This window comes from Protomyctophum parallelum (assembly GCF_964188405.1).
Source record: "Protomyctophum parallelum genome assembly, chromosome: 22".
Taxonomy (NCBI): Eukaryota; Metazoa; Chordata; class Actinopteri; order Myctophiformes; family Myctophidae; genus Protomyctophum; species Protomyctophum parallelum.
In genome coordinates, this window is record NC_139714.1 from 29282568 (window position 1) to 29301497 (window position 18930).

Genomic DNA, 18930 nt, shown 5'->3' on the forward strand with positions numbered 1-18930 from the left:
GCGTTGGCCCCCGTCGGGCCTGGCTGGCCTGCATGGTTGCAGACCTCTAGTAAGGGGCTGTCCTCAGCTGGCTCTGCTCTCAAGAGTGTTTGCCAACTCTTGCTTTAGAAAGTTCTCCAGACTCTTTTCGGAGCCATGAAACATAATGGTGCCATGATGGTAAACAGTCACCGTTACTACAACACATTCTGAGTTATATTCATTCACTATGATCCGTCTTTCCTTAGAGTAACATTGTTTTTTATTATAATTTCCGTCAGAGGTCAGAGACGTTTTCCTTGTGTGTGTCTGGAGTTAATCGCACAAACTTCATCCAGACCGATCAGTACCAGATAGCGGAATTTTGGCCGCATTACTGCCAAAGGAAATGACGTTGATGCTTTACAAATCCGTTTACTTTCCCAGTGAATGAAACGAGGTAGAAAAATAACTTATCCGGGGGAAAATCGTCCGACAGATGTTCCGGCCTGACACTTCCGGCAGAACACTCTCTCTCAGGCTTTTCTCCTTGCTGATGAGTAAGGCTGGGAACGAGGCTACAGTAGGCCAAGGAAGACAGTCCACCCCAAATGTCAGACAAAAAAATAATAATGTCTGCACACTGGCTCCATCAGGAATTTTCAAGAGATAAAAACATTGAAAGCAGCAATAATAAGAGTGGCACTGAGAGCCGTGTGTAGACTTGCTCCACAAGCGTCCAATGCTTTTCTGCCTGTATGCGACTCTGCGCCCATCAAGACACATTTTGGTGTCTTCACTCTTGAGACATTTTAAGAACAGAACAGAACAGACGAACAAAGGCCAGAGCTTCCCGTTCAGACTTTATTCCGTCAACAACCATAAAACAAAACAGCAGGCAGCAAATTTTACTTCGAGACATTTTTCTGATGCTTTATCTGTCCGACTCGTCCATGTCAGTTCTAACATTCAACATGATCAACATTACAATGAACAAATGGCAAGTAAAAAAAATAAATCAACTCTAAACCCAAAACTAAGATTTACAACCCTGAGATGATCACATGCTGTAAAAACAAGTTATTTATACTGCGTCTGAAGACATCGTACGTGCAAATAAAGTAAAAATAAACCTTCATAAATGTTGATTTTCAGTTGAATCAGTTAAATATGATTATTTACTACGTATATGATACTATGCATCAACAAAAATAACTATTACACATATAGATAGCTAAATCTTGAATGCACATTTAACATGAGCGTAGAATAGACTTCAACAGGACTTAGGCGGTTCATTTTTACACTCTGTTAAATTAACAGTCCAGACTTTACAATGCATCAATAGTATAACTACATGTACCAAAACTAGAAATATTATAAAACATTTTAGACAGACCTGAATTCAGAGAACAGTGGCTACATCTGCAGTTATGTGATTCTGAGTAGTACCGTAAGTAGTTTGGCTACAGCCTACAACCTACGTACTGTATATCGTGTGCCACACATTGACACAGAAACTACAGTAAAACAAAATACAGTGAATAGACTTTATAAAAAATAAAGACCAAGTAGTGTACACTGTACAGTGAAATAGGCTTTACAGTGGCTATATTTCAGATGTATTATATAGGCAGTAATACTAGTGGGTTAATACAAACCCCCCACACCATTACTCTGTATTTTCACATACAGTACTTCTGAGCTATTCCAAAAGGTCAGTTTGAACAAAGTATGTACAGCTGTTGTGCAGTACTAAGAATCTAGAATGACGTATGGAAAGCGAAGGAGGTTTATTATCAAGTTTTCAAACTCAAGTTAACATAACTATGAGAAAGCCATAGAATTACACCCAACTTCAAGCATTAGGCATCCACGTTCAGATGAAACAAATCTCACTGTAGCACTCAAGTTATTTTGGATGCGTTTTGGGGGTTTAGACAAAGAGTTAAAGGTTCGTGGTAAGGGTTTAGGTAGGAGTTAAGGCACAGGTGTTGTGGTTAAGACAAGAGTTAACCCATTCTGACCTGAGATCAGATTCTAGAAATGTCTATTACATCCTGACAGTTTCATTATGAATCCATTCTGACCTGAGATCAGATTCTAAAAGTGTCTTCGATTTTTCAAAAATAGCAGACCTACAAGCTCGTATCGCGCCACTCGGTGGCGCGATATGAGCTTGTAGATCTGCTATTTTTAAATAGCTAAAGCATAACATGATGCTGACACCAAAATGGGTGCCCGGTCAGAATGGGTTAAAGGGTAAAGAGAGTTACAGTATGGGTTTAGTATTCAAGATCAGCGTTAAGACGCTAATCATGATTCTTCACTTTGTATCATTTTGGGTGTGGGGTCTAAGCTGTGGTTGGCCCATCCTTCCTTCCAATCTGACAGTAGAGAGTCATAGCAAACGCCATGCCAAAGATCTACACACACACACACACAGGACAAACACAAAACACACACATCGGTAAATCAGACTGCATCAGTATATAAAAGTCAACGGAATTAAAAGTTAATGTTGTCACTCTAGTTGAGCAGCTACTAGTGTGTGTGTGTGTGTGTGTGTGTGTGTGTGTGTGTGTGTGTACGCACCAGTAAGATAGCGATGGCGAATGCGATGCCGAGGACTACCACCATCTGACTCTTCAATGACTCAATGATGAAGGTCGAACACGGCTGAGAACAAACACAATCTACAATGAGCTCTCTCTCCCTTTCATTCTCTCTCTCTCACAGTCTCTCCCTCCACCTCTCACTACCTCTCCTTACCGTAGCGTAGACGTTCTTGCCGCTGACCAGCTCACACTTTTGTTCCGTGTCTGTACATACACAGGAATCAGGAATGCTGCCAGCCCAGTCCTTGGCACCTTCCACCAAACCACAACACTTAAACTACGCACACACACACACACACACGGGTATTAATGACACAAATAGGTGTACCTTTGGCTACAGTCTGGAAGAAGCATTCCTTACCATGGTTATAAGTACCAACCGCTCAAAGATGCAGTCTTACAGCTCGCTCTTACAGCTTATAGTTACACATGTAAACAGCTTGTGTTCATATGGAAGCCTTGGTCAGTGGTTCCCAAACATTTTAATTTCAAGGTTTTTGGTATGCATTATGCCACAGATTCCGTTCACTTAAGTAAGCTACTAAGCTTAGTGTGAGGTGGTGCAACTGTCTCCTGTAGGGGTCCATTTGGTTCCCAACTATCAATAATGTAGCTGGGGAATGCCTTGACCCCCTGGGGGTCCCCGGACCGCACTTTGAGAATAAGTGGCCTAGGTCCTGTCAACAGATTGGTTGTCGTTTGGTTGTTATTAGGGCTCTGCATATGGTAAAACAAAGATTATGGCACATTTAGAGGAGCTAGGTGCCGTTTTCTGTATCCAATCCATAGATTCTTACTCTCATGCTCTGTGTTCCACCATACATCTGCTTCTGCTGCCATCTATGTTCAAGAATACTTCATATATGAGCATACGGTACAGTAAATTGAATGTGTTACCTCCTCTTCAAACTTCTGAAGATCTGTCTGGACATCAGCTGGCTGATCCTTCAATGGAAGAAGTTTATCCATGCCCTCCTTGGCCCATTCCATAGCCTGCGCACACACACACACACACACACACACACACACACACAGAGTTTACATATACAGGAAGAATTTCTTGTACTAGTTTGATGTTTATATTAACTAACAGCATCATAGTAACGGTACGGTACCCTGGTTAAGTATCCTGGTAACCATACCCCACCCGTTAACAGCATTTTGTAAAAGTACCCCGATAACAGTACCCTAGCATACAGTACACAGTATCCGGGTGACATATTACACACATTGAATTTAAATAATATTTGTACAATCAAAGATCATCTCATCTTCTGGCTTCACAGCTGATATAACTTCAAAAAAGGAATGTGAGCACACGTCTCAATAAAAATTGCCCCAGCCATTCAGCTGTGTCCCGGCCGGCCATAGCTGAATTGGTAGAGAGGCTGGCTGCAGTTCCTGGGTACTTTAACCCATTTTGGTCAGGAACCCCTTTTGGCGTTTCAAAAATCGATGTAGAAGACATTTTTAGAATCTGATCTCAGGTCAGAATGGGTTAAGTGTTTGGCACGGCCACACAAATGTCGGCCGGAGCCGTCCTTAACGCTGACGCTGAGAAGAGCTCCGGCCCAGACGTTCATTTGCTGCTGCCCATAACGACCTCAAAAAGGACCGGAAGTCAGAGCAGGTGATCTTTTCGTTTTGCAGGCGATAGAACCAGGGAAAAACAGTATCTTGCATAAGAACGGGAAAAACGGGAAGTGTGACCTTGTCCTCGTAGACGGCTCCGAGGATCCCTGCAGCCACGAGGAGGATGAAGATGAACAGCAGGCCGATGAAGAACTGCAAACAAACCAAAAAAGGATTCAACACCAGCAAACGTAAGAAGACCTGTAGACTGGGCTGGTAAAAAGGTTGTGTGTGAGTGCATGTTCACGGTTCATACCAGCAGCAGTAGACAGCGGTTCTCCCGGATGGCTCCACAGCAGCCCAGGAAGCCCAGCACCATGATGATGACCCCGACAGCTATCAGCAGGTCCACGCCCGGTACCGCCTCATTGGTTATCTACACACAAAAAGGGGCAGGATTACGTCAATGACTGACAGGCAACACACAACAATATGTCATGTGACACGTTAACATGTCTGTCTGTTTGTCAAGTATTAAATAGAAAAGGATAGCACAGACACAGACGTCCTACACCTACACCATATAGACACACTGAGAGGGAGGCAAACCGCCACGCCGCCTGAAGTTCAGTGGAATGCATTGAACTCAATGAAAGCCGGCTGGACAAGAATAAGCAAGCTTTTTTTAATTGATTGCAACCTTTGTCAGATAAATCGGTTCCATTTTCTGTTATTGTAGGGAAAGCTTTCACTACAAATAGCCGATCGACGCTTTGTAAGCTTGTCGATCTGCTATTTTCCCCACAATACAATGCTGGGGTTTAATTCATGCATTCCTTCTGACTTCCGACTCCGGTTTGCCTCCCGGTGTCTGTCGACTGCCGATGCCAACTGGAGTTGCAGGAACTATTAATACGAGACGTTTCTATCCTATACGCTTGCTTTAAAATAACCCCTGCCGTCCGTCATGTGACATTAGTTCGACAACTCACCTTGTTTGAACCTCTGCTGACCTTGAGATAGATGGACACAGCGAGGATGATGCAACCGCTCACCTAGAGAGACAGACGGGGAAGATGAGTGAGACAGAGAGACACGCACAGAAAGAGACACCACTACTACCATTGTCCAAGACATCAATCACATGAGCATACCTACAAACACACAAGGGTACTCAAATACATTAACACTTTAACATAATAAGAAAGGCATTGTCGAATACATAGAAAGTAAGGGCATTTAAAAAGAAAGAAAAAATCAGCTGAGAATGAAAGATTGAGTCATTAACGATAAGACAGTCAAATTCATACTTGATATATCAAATTCACATTATATCAGGATCACGCTGGTGAGACCTAAGCAATATGTAACAGAAGTTTTGCTGTCCTACGGTTAGTGTAATCTCTCAAGACAGATTCAGAACTCCACAGCTGAATCTGTTGGCTATCTGAATACATAATATGGGCAATGTACACGTTACATCCATTATCTCAATTATACTAAAATCATGATGATGCCGCTACGTACAGTACAACGATTATTTTAAACGACACCAGTTGCAACTGAATCATTGGTGCTGTTTGAGCTTAAAATGTATTCATTCAGCTCTCATCCAGCGAGAGAGAGACACACACACACACACACACACTATAATGAGACCAACTGAATAAATGGAAGGATCATCAACTCGACTTTGCCAGTGAAAATATGGTCCCAAAACCGAACCCTAAAACTATGCCTAAACTTTTCTAATCTTATCCTCAGTAAAACAAATACAAGACCGCCCCAGTGATGAGTCACATGTATAATTCATCTTTCACAACAATCAAGACGAATCATTGATATTAATTATTTAATACACACACCATCACATAATGGAGGGGTGGACCCACACTCAAGAGTGAACATGACAGGGAAAATGGACCCCCCCACACACACACACACACACTCACAATTAGCATTACTATCTGTTCCCTTGCTTTGTTAAGAGGGTTTAGGAAGATAAATCTCTCTCTGGCTGTGTGGTCTTGTTTGCTTCGTAAGAAGACAAGAAAAATGCGAACGTTTTGTGGTGCATCTTGGTCAAATTATAGTGTAGTTACTGTACTGTATCACATGATTACAGTGGAAGTTTAAACAAATTCTCTTAACAGTTATCATTTCTTGGACTCTCCTTAAACCAATGTTCCATGGAGGTTCAAGGGAAAAGCAGTTGGGAAAGGAACATTTTCTTTCGATCCTCAGTCTCTCACCGACTCTGACCACTCCACATACTGGTCATATTTATAGTTTTAGTCAGTCACTAAAGGTTGACTAGCAACACTTAACCTCTTAAATTTACACAAAGCACAGCACCGCTGTTTTAAACACACTGACAAGTACAACCAGTCTGTCCGCTACAACTAGTCTGTCCCGTACAATTGAGCAGTTCCAAACCCGTATTTGAGGGCTAAGTGCTTAACCTCGTTCAGCCACTGAACAAATACAGAGACAGTTCGGTGGTTGGCATGACTAAAGTATGAGGAGGGAAATTAAAACATCAACCGTCCACTTGGATAGAACTTTGTTCGCTGTGAAAGTCACTCACATCTTTAAGAGTCTACTCACAAACGTTTTGGATAGCGCGTCGCAGTCCCCCTTTCGTGACGACAAAAAGATGACGGCATTTATTTAAAGCCAAACTCAGATGGTGACAAATCATGACAATATTTACATTTTTTATTTGTTGGGCCGAACGAATAATTAGAAAGAAAAAATATATATAAAACATATAAGTGTTGTACCCTGCCCCTTTTTTTCTACTAATTATTTGTTCCGCTAAGAAAATGTGTTTATTTTCATGATCCGAGTTGGATGAATGAGATTATGTATGATGATAAGAGCACCCCTCACTTCAAACGGGTGTGTGAGGCAGCATCAATCAGTCACGGGAGGCATTTTCTCGATTTTAAGTATTTTTCTGAAAAACATTCCGGTGTCATGTTCTGAATGGAGGGAAATCTATTCTAGAATACACTACAAACGCCGTCTTTCCTACATTTTCTCCCCCTCAGTCAGTCTCCTACACCTCCTAAACCTCAGATCCTACTGTCCCTCTCCTACACCGTCTCCCTCTCTCAGCTTTCCTACGGTCTGTTTCTCCTACACCGTCTCCCTCTCAGCTGTCCTACACAGTCTCCCTCTCAGCTGTCCTACTGTCTTTCTCTCCTACACTAACACAGTCTCCCTCTCAGCTGTCTAGTCTCTCTCCTACACCGTCTCCCTCTCAGCTTTCCTACGGTCGGTTTCTCTGAAACCGTCTCCCTCTCAGCTTTACTACGGTCTGTTTCTCCGACACCATCTCTCTCTCAGCTGACCTACCGACCTATCCGTCTCTCCTACACTGTATCCCTGTTTCATACTGTCTCTCCAGCACTGTCTCCCTCTCAGCTGTCCAACTGCCTTTTACTCCCACACGGTCTCCCTCTCAGCTTTGCTACCTTGCGTCTTTCCTCTGGTGCGTCGACTACACCGTCGTCTCCCTCTCCGCTTTCCTACTGTGTGACTTGGAACCAAACAATGTATACCATTCCTCTCACAGACAGCAAATGTATGTTGGGTAAGAACATTACAACATTACTTTCCGCAAGAGAGATTAGTTGTAAACATGCAAATCACACACACACACACACACACACACACACACACGTCTTGACTTTGTTTAAATCCAACAGTAATGGAAAAACAGCTTCCAGAGTCAGACACACCTTTAATTGCAGCGATGACTCAATAGAGATGTATGTGGGTGGGACGTGTGTGGGTTTATGAAAAGGTCTCGACTTAAACCAGCCGACAAAATAAACATTGACATTACACACGGTTTCATCTTATCTCGGGGGAAGGGGGGGCAGGTATTACTGTGAGGGCCAGAACCAGTTCTAGCGGTACAGCTACATTTTGAAAACAATGTGCCCACACCCCTACTCCACATCCACACAAATTGTGGGTTTAAACCTTAGCTGGAGTCGGGCTATAGCTTGCCTCTATCATCTGAACTCTGTAGGCCTGGAGAATGTAATCATAATTACCGGTATGCATCACTAGGCAGAGATCTCTCATTGTCTGGCTACTTGACTGTCTAGGCCTGTCACAATTACATAATCACCTACAGTAACTGCAAATTATTTGAGAATAATCACACCACTACTTTAAAAGATATTTGAAGTATAATGATTGAATTGTATCCATGTTTTCGGCTTTCTGTGGTACGAACAGCTGCAATACCGCTGGGTGACTTAAAGTGGAACTGTTGGAGCCTAAAAGGGCGATTCATACTGAACACTATATAGCTTATAACTGCAGCCAGTCAGCAGTGTTTAGCAGCCTACGCTGCTCAGTTCACACGGGTGTGATTTTAATATTACTCCTACTCAAACACATCATTGTCTCTGCCAAGCCGAAGGCGTGGCCGAGACTATGCCGTGACATCAGTGTGATGTCAGTACTTGGGTGCCAGTCTGAAGCTGTATGGAACCCCATATTTGGTTATGGCTGATCAATAAGGGTAGTCCTGGAAGATAAGAGCTGCACTGAGTGTCCCTTTGTAGTTCTGATTACGCTCGCCTTTGATGACCGATCGATCATTGTATTGAACAAGAGTTACCGGTTCCATTTTCTTAGAAATGTCACGTGTATATATCGGCAAGCTTAGCCATCATGTCCGGGAAAAAGACATTCAAAGACTTTGCAGTCGCTTTGGCAAGCTACTGCAGATTGACCTGAAAAATGGATATGGCTTTGTAGATTTCGAGGACAACCAAGACGCCGACGAGGCAGTGTACGAACTGAACGGGAAGGAGTTGTATGGAGAGAGAGTGGTCATCGAACACGCCCGAGGCCCGCGGAGTGACCGGCATGCGTACGGCGGCGGCTACAGAGGAGCGCGCGGTAGAGGCTACAGCAGCAGACGACGACCACACGGCGGGAGGGAGAAGTACGGGCCCCCTGTGCGCACGGAATACCGCCTCATCGTGGAGAACCTGTCCAGCAGGTGCAGCTGGCAGGACCTGAAGGATTTCATGCGGCAGGCCGGCGAGGTAACCTTCGCGCACAAGGAGCGAACCAATCAGGGAGTGATCGAGTTCAGATCCCGCCAGGACATGAAGCGAGCCATAGAGAGGCTGGACGGCACCAACATCAAGGGGCGGCAGATCCGTCTGGTCGAAGACAAGTCTCAGTCTCGGCGCCCTCGCCGCTCTCATTCCAGAGGCAGGTCCAGGTCTCGTAGCCGGCGTCGCGCCTCTCGCAGCAGAAGCAGGAAGTCCCATTCGATGTCCCCGACCTATCCGGAGAGAAGACACGAGAGGCGTGCCAAGACTGCCTCAAAGTCTCCTTCTCCCAGCGAGGACCGCCGGCCAGTGAAGTCCCCACCGGCCAGGTCAGCCTCTCCCTCCCCTTCCAAGTCCCCTTCCAGTAACAGATCAGCGTCCCAAGACTGATCGCTGTTCCCAAGACGGACCGAGCACCGCATTGTTCCCAAGACAGACCACCGCTGTTGTGAGGTACTTAAGCAAAAGGAGAATTTGTAAAGACTAAATACAGTAGCAGTTCACCATAATCAGATACATTTAAAGCTGCAATACATAACTTTTTAGTGAATAAAGCGTTATTTTGAGTAGAGTACGTTAATTCAATATAACTAACGATTGGATTAGCTGGGGTTATGAGTCCATAACTCTGATATTCCCCCTCTGGTCATTCATTTTTTACCACCATAGGGGATACATTTTATCCCTGCTTCTGGTCAGACTCAATTAAATACATGCATTTCCTTTTGGGAAATGTATTGTAGACTGACATTTTTTATATTGTTTGTTTGATATTTGATATCACAATTTAACCATTTAAAAATAAATGTTCACCACCAATCCATATTTGGGGTAAAGAATTAATACTTTTCAAATGTCCTTTTTATTTCAGAAATAGCGAAGTTAGCAAGATCTATATTTGCCATTAGTTGTGTGACAAAGATAGGGCTTGAGTGGTTATGAAAATGTTCCCCAGGGTCTGTCTTTTACAAATTGAACCCTGACTACACCTCTGACCACTGCAGTGGTCAGAGGTGTTGCTCTTCTGCTGAGATATTTAAATCCAGGACCACTACTGGCTGACAAGGAATGGCATGAGACTCAATGAAATAATTCCTGCCTTGCCAAACACGTGTTCAACAGTACAAATGTAGGTGCTTGCACGTGGATTCAGATCTCAGGTAGGACATGCAAATTCTGTATTCCAGCTTTAATATTGACTGGTGTACCTTTAGATTGACAGATCAAAACTATAAATTCCATCTCTGTATAGTAGTTTATGTACTGCGTCTGCTTGTTATGTAATGATTTCTCCTCCACAATAGCATTGTAAAGTATGTCTGTCTTGTGCACACTGCCGGTATAGGCCACAGAAGTACCTCCAATCGTTTTATACTTTTTTAAATATTTATATATTTCATTTTATAATGGAAGTCAATGGGGCTCTGGTTGGGCTGAAACCTTTCCCACATTTAGAGGCATACATCATAGATATGTCATATACACCGACATCTCAGGCTGGTCACATGAAATCTGAGCCCACACTGTTCCCATTGGGAATCAGTTTGAGGGGTGCTAGCCCCTCCTATATACAGCTTTTGTCCGCTCACGTGACAAGTCTCATATTTGCCATTGAAAGGAGAAATTGACGTCATATGTAGACGAGCAAATCGGCTAACCAATCACAGATTCAGTTGATTATGTATAATCTAATGATAAGAGCGCCCTTCACTTCACAGGGGTGTGATTTTTTTTCGTACAGCACACATTTAACCGACATGGGAAGTTGGGAAGTAAATGGGAAGTTGTAGAAGCATCATTTGAAAACACAGAGTCACAGTGAAATGCATGTTTGGAGGTAAGTTTAACCGTTCCTTCTTGACATCCATCGACTTCCTCAAAGCTTGTGAATTTGGGTTTCAAAACCCATACAATTCACAGAAATTTAATCAAGACAGTAGGGAACTACTGAACAGTACCATGTGACTATGACGTTTGTGGCAGTGGCCGTTTGGCACAAAATGCCACACATCATGAATGCAGTGAGTGATTTGTAGGACACTTTGCACATACATTCCCACTAAGCCAAGGAAGAGCCTCCATCCCAAATTTTCAAATCTCGTGGTGGTGCTAGAACTGCCCATTTGACCATTTTGGCCAATAACCGTGATTTTTTTCTCCCCCAGAACTCAATACACATTATCTCTGAGGTCATGTGTTTGATATGTTTTATTTTTATGATCCCATTCCAAATGGCTATGACCAAAGTTGGGCCCTGACTAGGCAACCCGGCATGGCGGAGACATGTGCTCTAAGAGCACACTTTTCTACTTTCCTCTTATATTTAAGTTATATCTGCCATGTGGAAGTTGTGTTTACAAAGACAATGTTCAATGACAAAAACACACGTTTTTTCAGAAAACCTTTCTATATCAGTGGTTCTCAACCTTTTCCATGTCAAGGACCCCTGGAAATATCTGTATTTAGCTGCGGATCCCCATCTGAAAATATGTAGTTCTAGGGACCCCCCAGAAGCAAATATTTGAGTTTAAAACATTGTCTCTGAAAGAATATATATATATATATTCAAAGATTTGCCACATTTAAGATTTAAAAAGCAGATCTACAAGCTCGTAGCGCAGCACTCGGTGCCGCGCTATGAGCTTATAGATCTGCTATTTTTCAATATCTAAAGCATAACTTAATGCTTAGAAGTGAACACCAAAAGGGGTACCCGTCCAGAATGGGTTAATCATAAAGTAAAATGATGACATGATCGTAACAGCCCTAACAACGTGTGTCATGAGTATGACCACCAGATAGAAGACGTCACATAGCCACTATAGGAATGTAAGGTCAGCAAAACGCCTTCTAAACACGCCTTCTGTAATCTGTATACACAAGATGAGTCAGTCTATCTATCTGTTTACAATGTAAACAATATAGATAAAGCACAGATAATGAAAGTGGAACTGATACAACCCGTTTTATTAATGGAGGACCACCACGCACGTAAACTGGACAGTCAGTCAGTCACAGTTCATTAGGTCATGTGAAGGGCTTTATGTATGCGTGCGACGTGCGTACACGTGTGCGTGCACACTGCATGAGAATATGGGTATTGGTGTAACTATGGGACTTGTACTACCACTCAATGACACACATTTCTTGGTCTGTGGTAAATTACAGGGGAAACCCACATACTTAATTCTAACTCTTACAGAGATCTGAAATGTGTGAAAATGAAGCCTTCTAGTGAGAGCAAGTTAATAATGATATTGACGTAAACACCCCAACATCAAGAATGAATCTTTAAACGGCTCTAATGCAACAATGGTCACTATAACACAAATCGGCATCAAGTTAGTATTGATTTACGGTCATAAATAAGTCTCTGCCTGACTCCTCTGACAAACACTGAGCACACACACACACACACACACACACACACACACACACACACACACACACACACACACACACACTATATCAACTTGTCAGTTTAAAGGTGCGGTAAGTGATACATTTGCTTACAACACAATGGTTTGTTATACTCTATAGCACTGCAGCTATAGAGTTCAGTAACAGGGTTCTCCCCATCTCTCTCCAGCTCTTGAAACACATTTCCTGGTGGGAGTGGCTCCGAGTGGGACACCAATTTCATCCAAAGTTGAGAGAATCCATTTATCAGTTTAAAATGTATAGTGTTCCAGTTCCAATTTTGTCCACTCGATTTGGATTCATCACTTCCAATTTCACTTGCTCATCGTGTATCCTGGATGAAATTGGTATCCTCACCTGTATTTTCTGATTACACCCGTTACTCAACAAACATTAGCAACGATTCATGGACGAATTGGAATATACAGTAGTCATTTAACAAGATATCAAATACAGCAGCTTTAATTATAAAATCTATGTTTTTAGACACACCTTGTATTCAAATTAATTATAAATTAAACCAGCTGCTAATTTCAAATCAATTTGTGCACCAACCCAACAGAATCAGCTATCAAGATGTTCAACCAGCCAATAGTGGAAGAACAGGTTCTTGACAAACTAACCACACCAGTGATCCTGTGCCTGTTCATTGTTACTTTGATGATTGCTTGTATGAACAGCTCATACAAGCGGAAGATTGCCCAAGAGTAAACATCTTTGGTTTTGGCTCCTCAATATTGTATAGCAGCAATTCTTTCACAAGAAAGAAGATGCAAAGTAGGTAATTATGTATGAGCAAACTACGGTAAGTATCTGGTAGCCTATATGTGCATGGTGTAAACACTGACCAAAGTGGGTATAGTCACTGTCCACAAAACACCATCCATGATGACACATAAATGCACACAAACAGAGGCTTTGTGTAATACCAAGTCAGTGTTTTATCAACAAGTTAAACAACGGAATAAGCTTCGCTAGTATCACTTCCTGTTCAGCATAATATTTTTTAAAGACCTGTGAATGTGGGCTTTGATATAAGGCTCGTCCACAAAACAACCACGCCCTGATTCCACTGTCCAGATAGGAAGTCGCCGTGATTATAATAATAAATACAACAGCACAGTCTCTGGGACATATTCCAGTTCATACAATCAGGTCGAAATTAATCTCCAAACCTAAACATGAACGCACAACGTTGAGGTAGGCCATCATTCTTAAAGTCACACATTCCAAAAATCTCTGTATTGTATCTGTTCTAAGTAAGCCAAGCCAGTTGCATTTGAACACTGTAATTCAGTTTAATGACATATGGAACCCGAGCGTCCCTACTCTGGGCTAGGGTAATAAGGGAAGTAAGCATGGTGAGTGGTTGGATAGATTTGTCCTTGGTTGACCAAACTTGTTATTAAGTTTCTCCCTATGTAATAATAACGTTCACCGGCTGTCAAACACTCACCCAAAAGAGGAAGTTGAAGAGGAACAGAAGGTACTTGATGCATTTATTCACAGCCATGGCTCTCTGTCGTTCTCTGCAGGTGTTCTAAGCTCCTCTCTAGTCAGGTTCTGATGGCAGAATGGAATGATGGCGTCAATGAGTATCCAGACAAGAAGAATAGGTGTAGAGAGAGGGAGTGTCTGAGAGCGAGGGGGAGGGATAGAGAGAACACAGATGCCTCTGCACACACCCAAGTTGACTCAACCTAAACCAATTTACTATTCCACCTGTTTTCTCCCCTCTTATCTGCCTCTGACATTCTTTTCTTCTGATCTATCATACCACTCTACTGTAGCTCCCTCCCTATCCAAACGAGAGAGAGGTTTGTTTGCCCAAAGCCTACACAAAGCCTACGTAAGTTCGTACTTTTTGATTGATTGATTGAAATATTTATTAACAGTTTGTAGAATTTACAGTACATTTTAAGCACAAACTCAATACAAAGACTGTCAACTGTGAGTGGACGACCCAATTAAGCATTACACTTGTTTACAACAGGGTCCACATTGTTCAATTCATCAAAATATAATATTCATCAACAATATAGATGAGTAACATATAACCACTAAAATACACTTTAATATAAACTGGACCTGCAGCTTTTACAGCTGGGTTGTGAAATAAATGCATGGACCAACCGCCCAAGTCGTGGACATTAAATAACATATGACAATAGCTATGTGTGTCAAGTATAACCTATTCTGATTGATTACCATGCATGACTGACACCTGTTGGTGTTAATATGTATACAAAAACACTCGAGGGCGATGCAAGCATGTCTGCGGTGATGCAAAAAATGATAAAAGCTAGAACGACGTTTAGTAGGCTACTCTATAAACCATACTGAATCCTAGAACACTAGACCTAAGTATTTTTTTTTGTTACACCATCACTAAACACAGATTTTATTCTATAAAAAATATTTGTCATCAAAATTGGGAGCAAAAGTAGGCCTACAGCAATACATGGCAACTCTTCTTATTTCATCATGACTTCACACAAAAAAGGGGGCTCTATCATATTTAAAAAGATATTCCACCCGGCCATTCCTAGGACATGTGAGAATGGTCCAGTTGCAAGGCAATTAAGGCATTGCAATTTTATTTATATAGCGCACCTTTGCAATTCAAATTAAAGTGCTTTACAGAATAAAAGCAAATACAGAGTACAACAATGCACTTTAAAAATGCATAAATATTATAATAGATAGGCTATACACTTAAAATAAGATAAAGGAGCATATACATTAGAACAAATAATCCCACCTAAGAAGAAAAAAGGGATAACACAGAGCTCATTTAAAGCCCAGGCAAGACCTAGCTGTTAATTATTAGACATCATTAGATTAGAGGCAATGTTAAATAAATATGTTTTTAAATTGGACTTAAGAACAGCTATGGTTGGGGATTTCCTAATGGAAAAAAACCCTGGAATGTTGTTCCAGGTTTGTTTGTGGTGCATAATATGCAGTGAAATGCTGCTTCACCAGCATTTCACCATTATGCAGTGAAGGGGGAATAAACAGGCTGTGGGTGTGTGGGATTTTCTATCACGGACATGGGCAGGGAAACAAACCTATACCTTCTATGATGTCACTGCCATAGACTGTAGGTCACTGCGCATCATACTGAAAGACACCACCCACCTCAGACATCAGCAAAGGGTGACATTTTCAAAATCGATCAAATACATAAATATAAAGATAGAGATAAGCGTAACCTAAGTACATGCGTGAGGAGAACAGTTGTGACTCCATATAGGCTACTTTGTATTGTATGCAAGATGCTTCGTGATGCATGTCAGCATTGTGTGAAGTGTGATAAGATAGAAACGCCACGCCACCAAGGAAAACATCTGACTTGATTTACCATCCGTCTTTGCGTGAGCGTTTGATGTATCTGTAGACAGCTTAATGTCTCCCATGTCATAGGCCTTATTGTTGTTTTAACATTAACCTCCAAAATTACAAAGGCAGACGCTGAGTTCATACATTTACATGATTGATTACCATGAGATAGCTTCCTAAAATCAGGCATCGGGGGTCCGAATTTCTTAGTTTCATCCTAATCTTATAGGCCTATCTTTGCTCTGTCTAGCTCTGTTTTCAATGTCTTTAAAATCATTCCTGAAATGACCACCTGGAGTTTTCGCTTCTGAGAGAAGTCAGGTCGAGGTGTCAACATTGATTATATAATCCTTTTACTCTTTAATGTGAACCCGTATTTTGAGTACACTAAGAATTTATGTTAGAAATGTTTAGTATGGGTCCCCATCATTTACTTCCAGATTCTAACTTGCATATGTTGGGCAATTTGCATAGTTAAGTTAAGTTAGTTAAGCTTTAATAATATTCCAGCAACTGCTTAGCCGATTTGTTTTTGGGGGTTACTGTGAAGTAAAAATATATGCTTTACTATTACCTCTTTCTGTCAGGTGCTTCCCCCCCCCCCCCCAGTCATAAAATTTGTTTTGTGCATTCTTGATCAGGTTCTTATCTAGTCTTCAGATGCCAGGGTGCATAACAGGAAACCTGGAGAGGCCCTTATAGAAGGCCCAGTGAAAGTACCAACATGTTGACACTGTGGGTGTCTATAGCTCCCCAGAGACGGTGATTCACAGGACAGGAAGCCAGATAAGGAACTAGTAGATCCCTCACTCCCCCTGGGCACATATGAGCAGACAGCCGCAGACAGAAGAAGCTGCGTTTTACGTCATTTCCGAGTTTTTAGACAGCTGGTGGATGGAAAAAAAGCTCCACCTCCGCGGCTGACTGACGTGAAGGAGAGCGTTTCCGGGAATCTGTCTGTCGCGTCAGTCAGCCGCGGAGGTGGAGCTTCTTTTCCATCCACCAGCTGTCTAGAAACCTTTGGGTCTGACTCACACCTTCGCAACAAATTGATGTATGCTTGTTATATGAGATGTATAGCTGATGCAAGCTCGCAATGCATTTCCAATGGGAGTCACATGGTTTGACACAACATTTGTGTTGTATGAGGGGGTGGGCGGCAGTCGAAACACAGCCGAAAGCCTTACAATGTGTAACGGTCGCATGTGGCCACGAGATCGGGATGTGGTTGTCGTGACTTTTATCTTGTGGTCATGACATACCTTATTGAACTACACCAGGTCACCTCTCGTCCTCTTTATTTTATTGATTGATGTGTCATAGGCTGGTGTTATCAGAAGAACAGAAAATATTCTTTGAGAAGTTGGCTCTGTACTGTGACAGATATGCTGAACAGATTCCAGTTACCTTCATACTGGGTAGGTCTGACTGACTGGTTTATTGTTCATGAACTGTTTATTCACTGTTTTTTTAATTTACTGACTGATTAACTGACTGAATGACAGATGCCTGTTACTTGCCTGTTACTTTTGTACAAGATTAATATGATTGACTGTTTGACAGACAGAGAGACAGACAGACAGACAGACAGACAGACAGACAGACAGACAGACAGACAGACAGACAGACAGACATTAGAGTGTTTTGTGATGTGAGGTCATTAGCAAGCTGTTAGTCAGTGTAAGTAAGTGTAAGTGTGCATGTGTGTGTGTGTGTGTGTGTGTGTGTGTGTGTGTGTGTGTTTTAATGTGTGTGTGTGCGTGTGCGTGTATGTGTTTTAATGTTCATCTTTGTGTAGATTAGATTGGAGTGTCAGACAATCAATGATGTTAGCTCCGTCTAGCTTCAATCCAGCTGAAACTCATTTGGAGAAAAGCTTTAGCTCATATTACACAATACAATGAAAGTAATGCTTTTCCCCCCCATAAATGGGTACTAGGGCTCCTAGTTTACAATATAACCAGTTACCGCCCGGTAATCACCTTGTAAATGTAAGTTGAACTTGGACATACCGTATTTGGGAAAATAAAAATCACACCCGTGTGAAGTGAGGGGCGCTCTTATCATAAGTCAAAGTCATGACACGTCACAACACCATATATGGTCATCAATCCGTCACGCCTCGTGACACGCTCCATATATGAAGATCACGACACTGACCTCAACAAACCCTGGATAGCCATACATGGAAAAGACTGGATCATCACCTAGATCTGCATATATGGAGCCGCACCAGCAACTCTACATCTGAACTCAATCCCTTAGATCTCCATATATGGAGCTGACCTGTTCTAACATTCCATTATGTTGAGCCTTCCCCAGCCGTCCTCCCTCTTCGATGTCTCCCTTTTGACTGATACCTGTCCATTCAATCTCTAGACGGGCCCGCCCCAAAGTTATTAGTGCAGCCGGCGAAAACTAGATTCCTCAACAGGCCCAAAAATTAAGGCCTGGCCCTACCTGGGCCCTCATAATACCCTGTACACTCAAGACACTGCCACCGCTGCCAACCTTAAATCTCCATATATGGAGCTGACCTGTCCTGACATTCCATTATGTTGATCTCATCAAACCCTTTACACTCAAGACACGCAGCGCGCCATATATGGCCAGACCGAATCAAACCCTGTACACTCAAGCAAGACACTACCCCTGCTGCCACCCTTAGATCTCCATATGGAGCCAGCGCTCGCCCAGCAGTCTGCCGTCACCCAGGCGGATGCGTGCACGTGACGCCGCCCTTTAGGGCGAGGTCGCTTCCCGTCCTCAGAACGTCTTACTGGTAAATATTGAACCAATGAAAAGTATTAACCAGAACGTATGACTAAATAATTACTGACAGTGACGACATATAATAGACAAAGTCATAACTGTTCTCACGACAGAGTTGAGACGATTTAACCCAATTTGTGCCCGAGACGTCTCCAGACGTC

General features: G+C 42.4%; 2 protein-coding genes across 2 annotated transcripts; one reads left to right on the plus strand and one right to left on the minus strand.

Moving 5' to 3' along the window:
- Positions 1–808: 808 nt before the first annotated feature.
- Positions 809–14228, minus strand: LOC310853465 (tetraspanin-8-like). Its single transcript, XM_083757804.1, has 9 exons — positions 14112–14228; positions 5141–5203; positions 4465–4584; positions 4287–4361; positions 3474–3569; positions 2731–2853; positions 2554–2637; positions 2213–2384; positions 809–1969 (listed from the first exon to the last, which is right to left on the minus strand). The coding sequence occupies exons 1-8, from the start codon at positions 14166–14168 to the stop codon at positions 2313–2315; spliced, it is 690 nt and encodes a 229-aa protein (XP_083613930.1). The 5' UTR covers positions 14169–14228; the 3' UTR covers positions 809–1969; positions 2213–2312.
- LOC310853565 (serine/arginine-rich splicing factor 6-like) lies at positions 8810–9625 on the plus strand (the record flags this gene model as incomplete). Its single annotated transcript, XM_083757945.1, has 1 exon — positions 8810–9625. One exon carries the CDS (start codon positions 8810–8812, stop codon positions 9623–9625), a length of 816 nt encoding a protein of 271 aa, XP_083614071.1.
- Positions 14229–18930: the final 4702 nt, after the last annotated feature.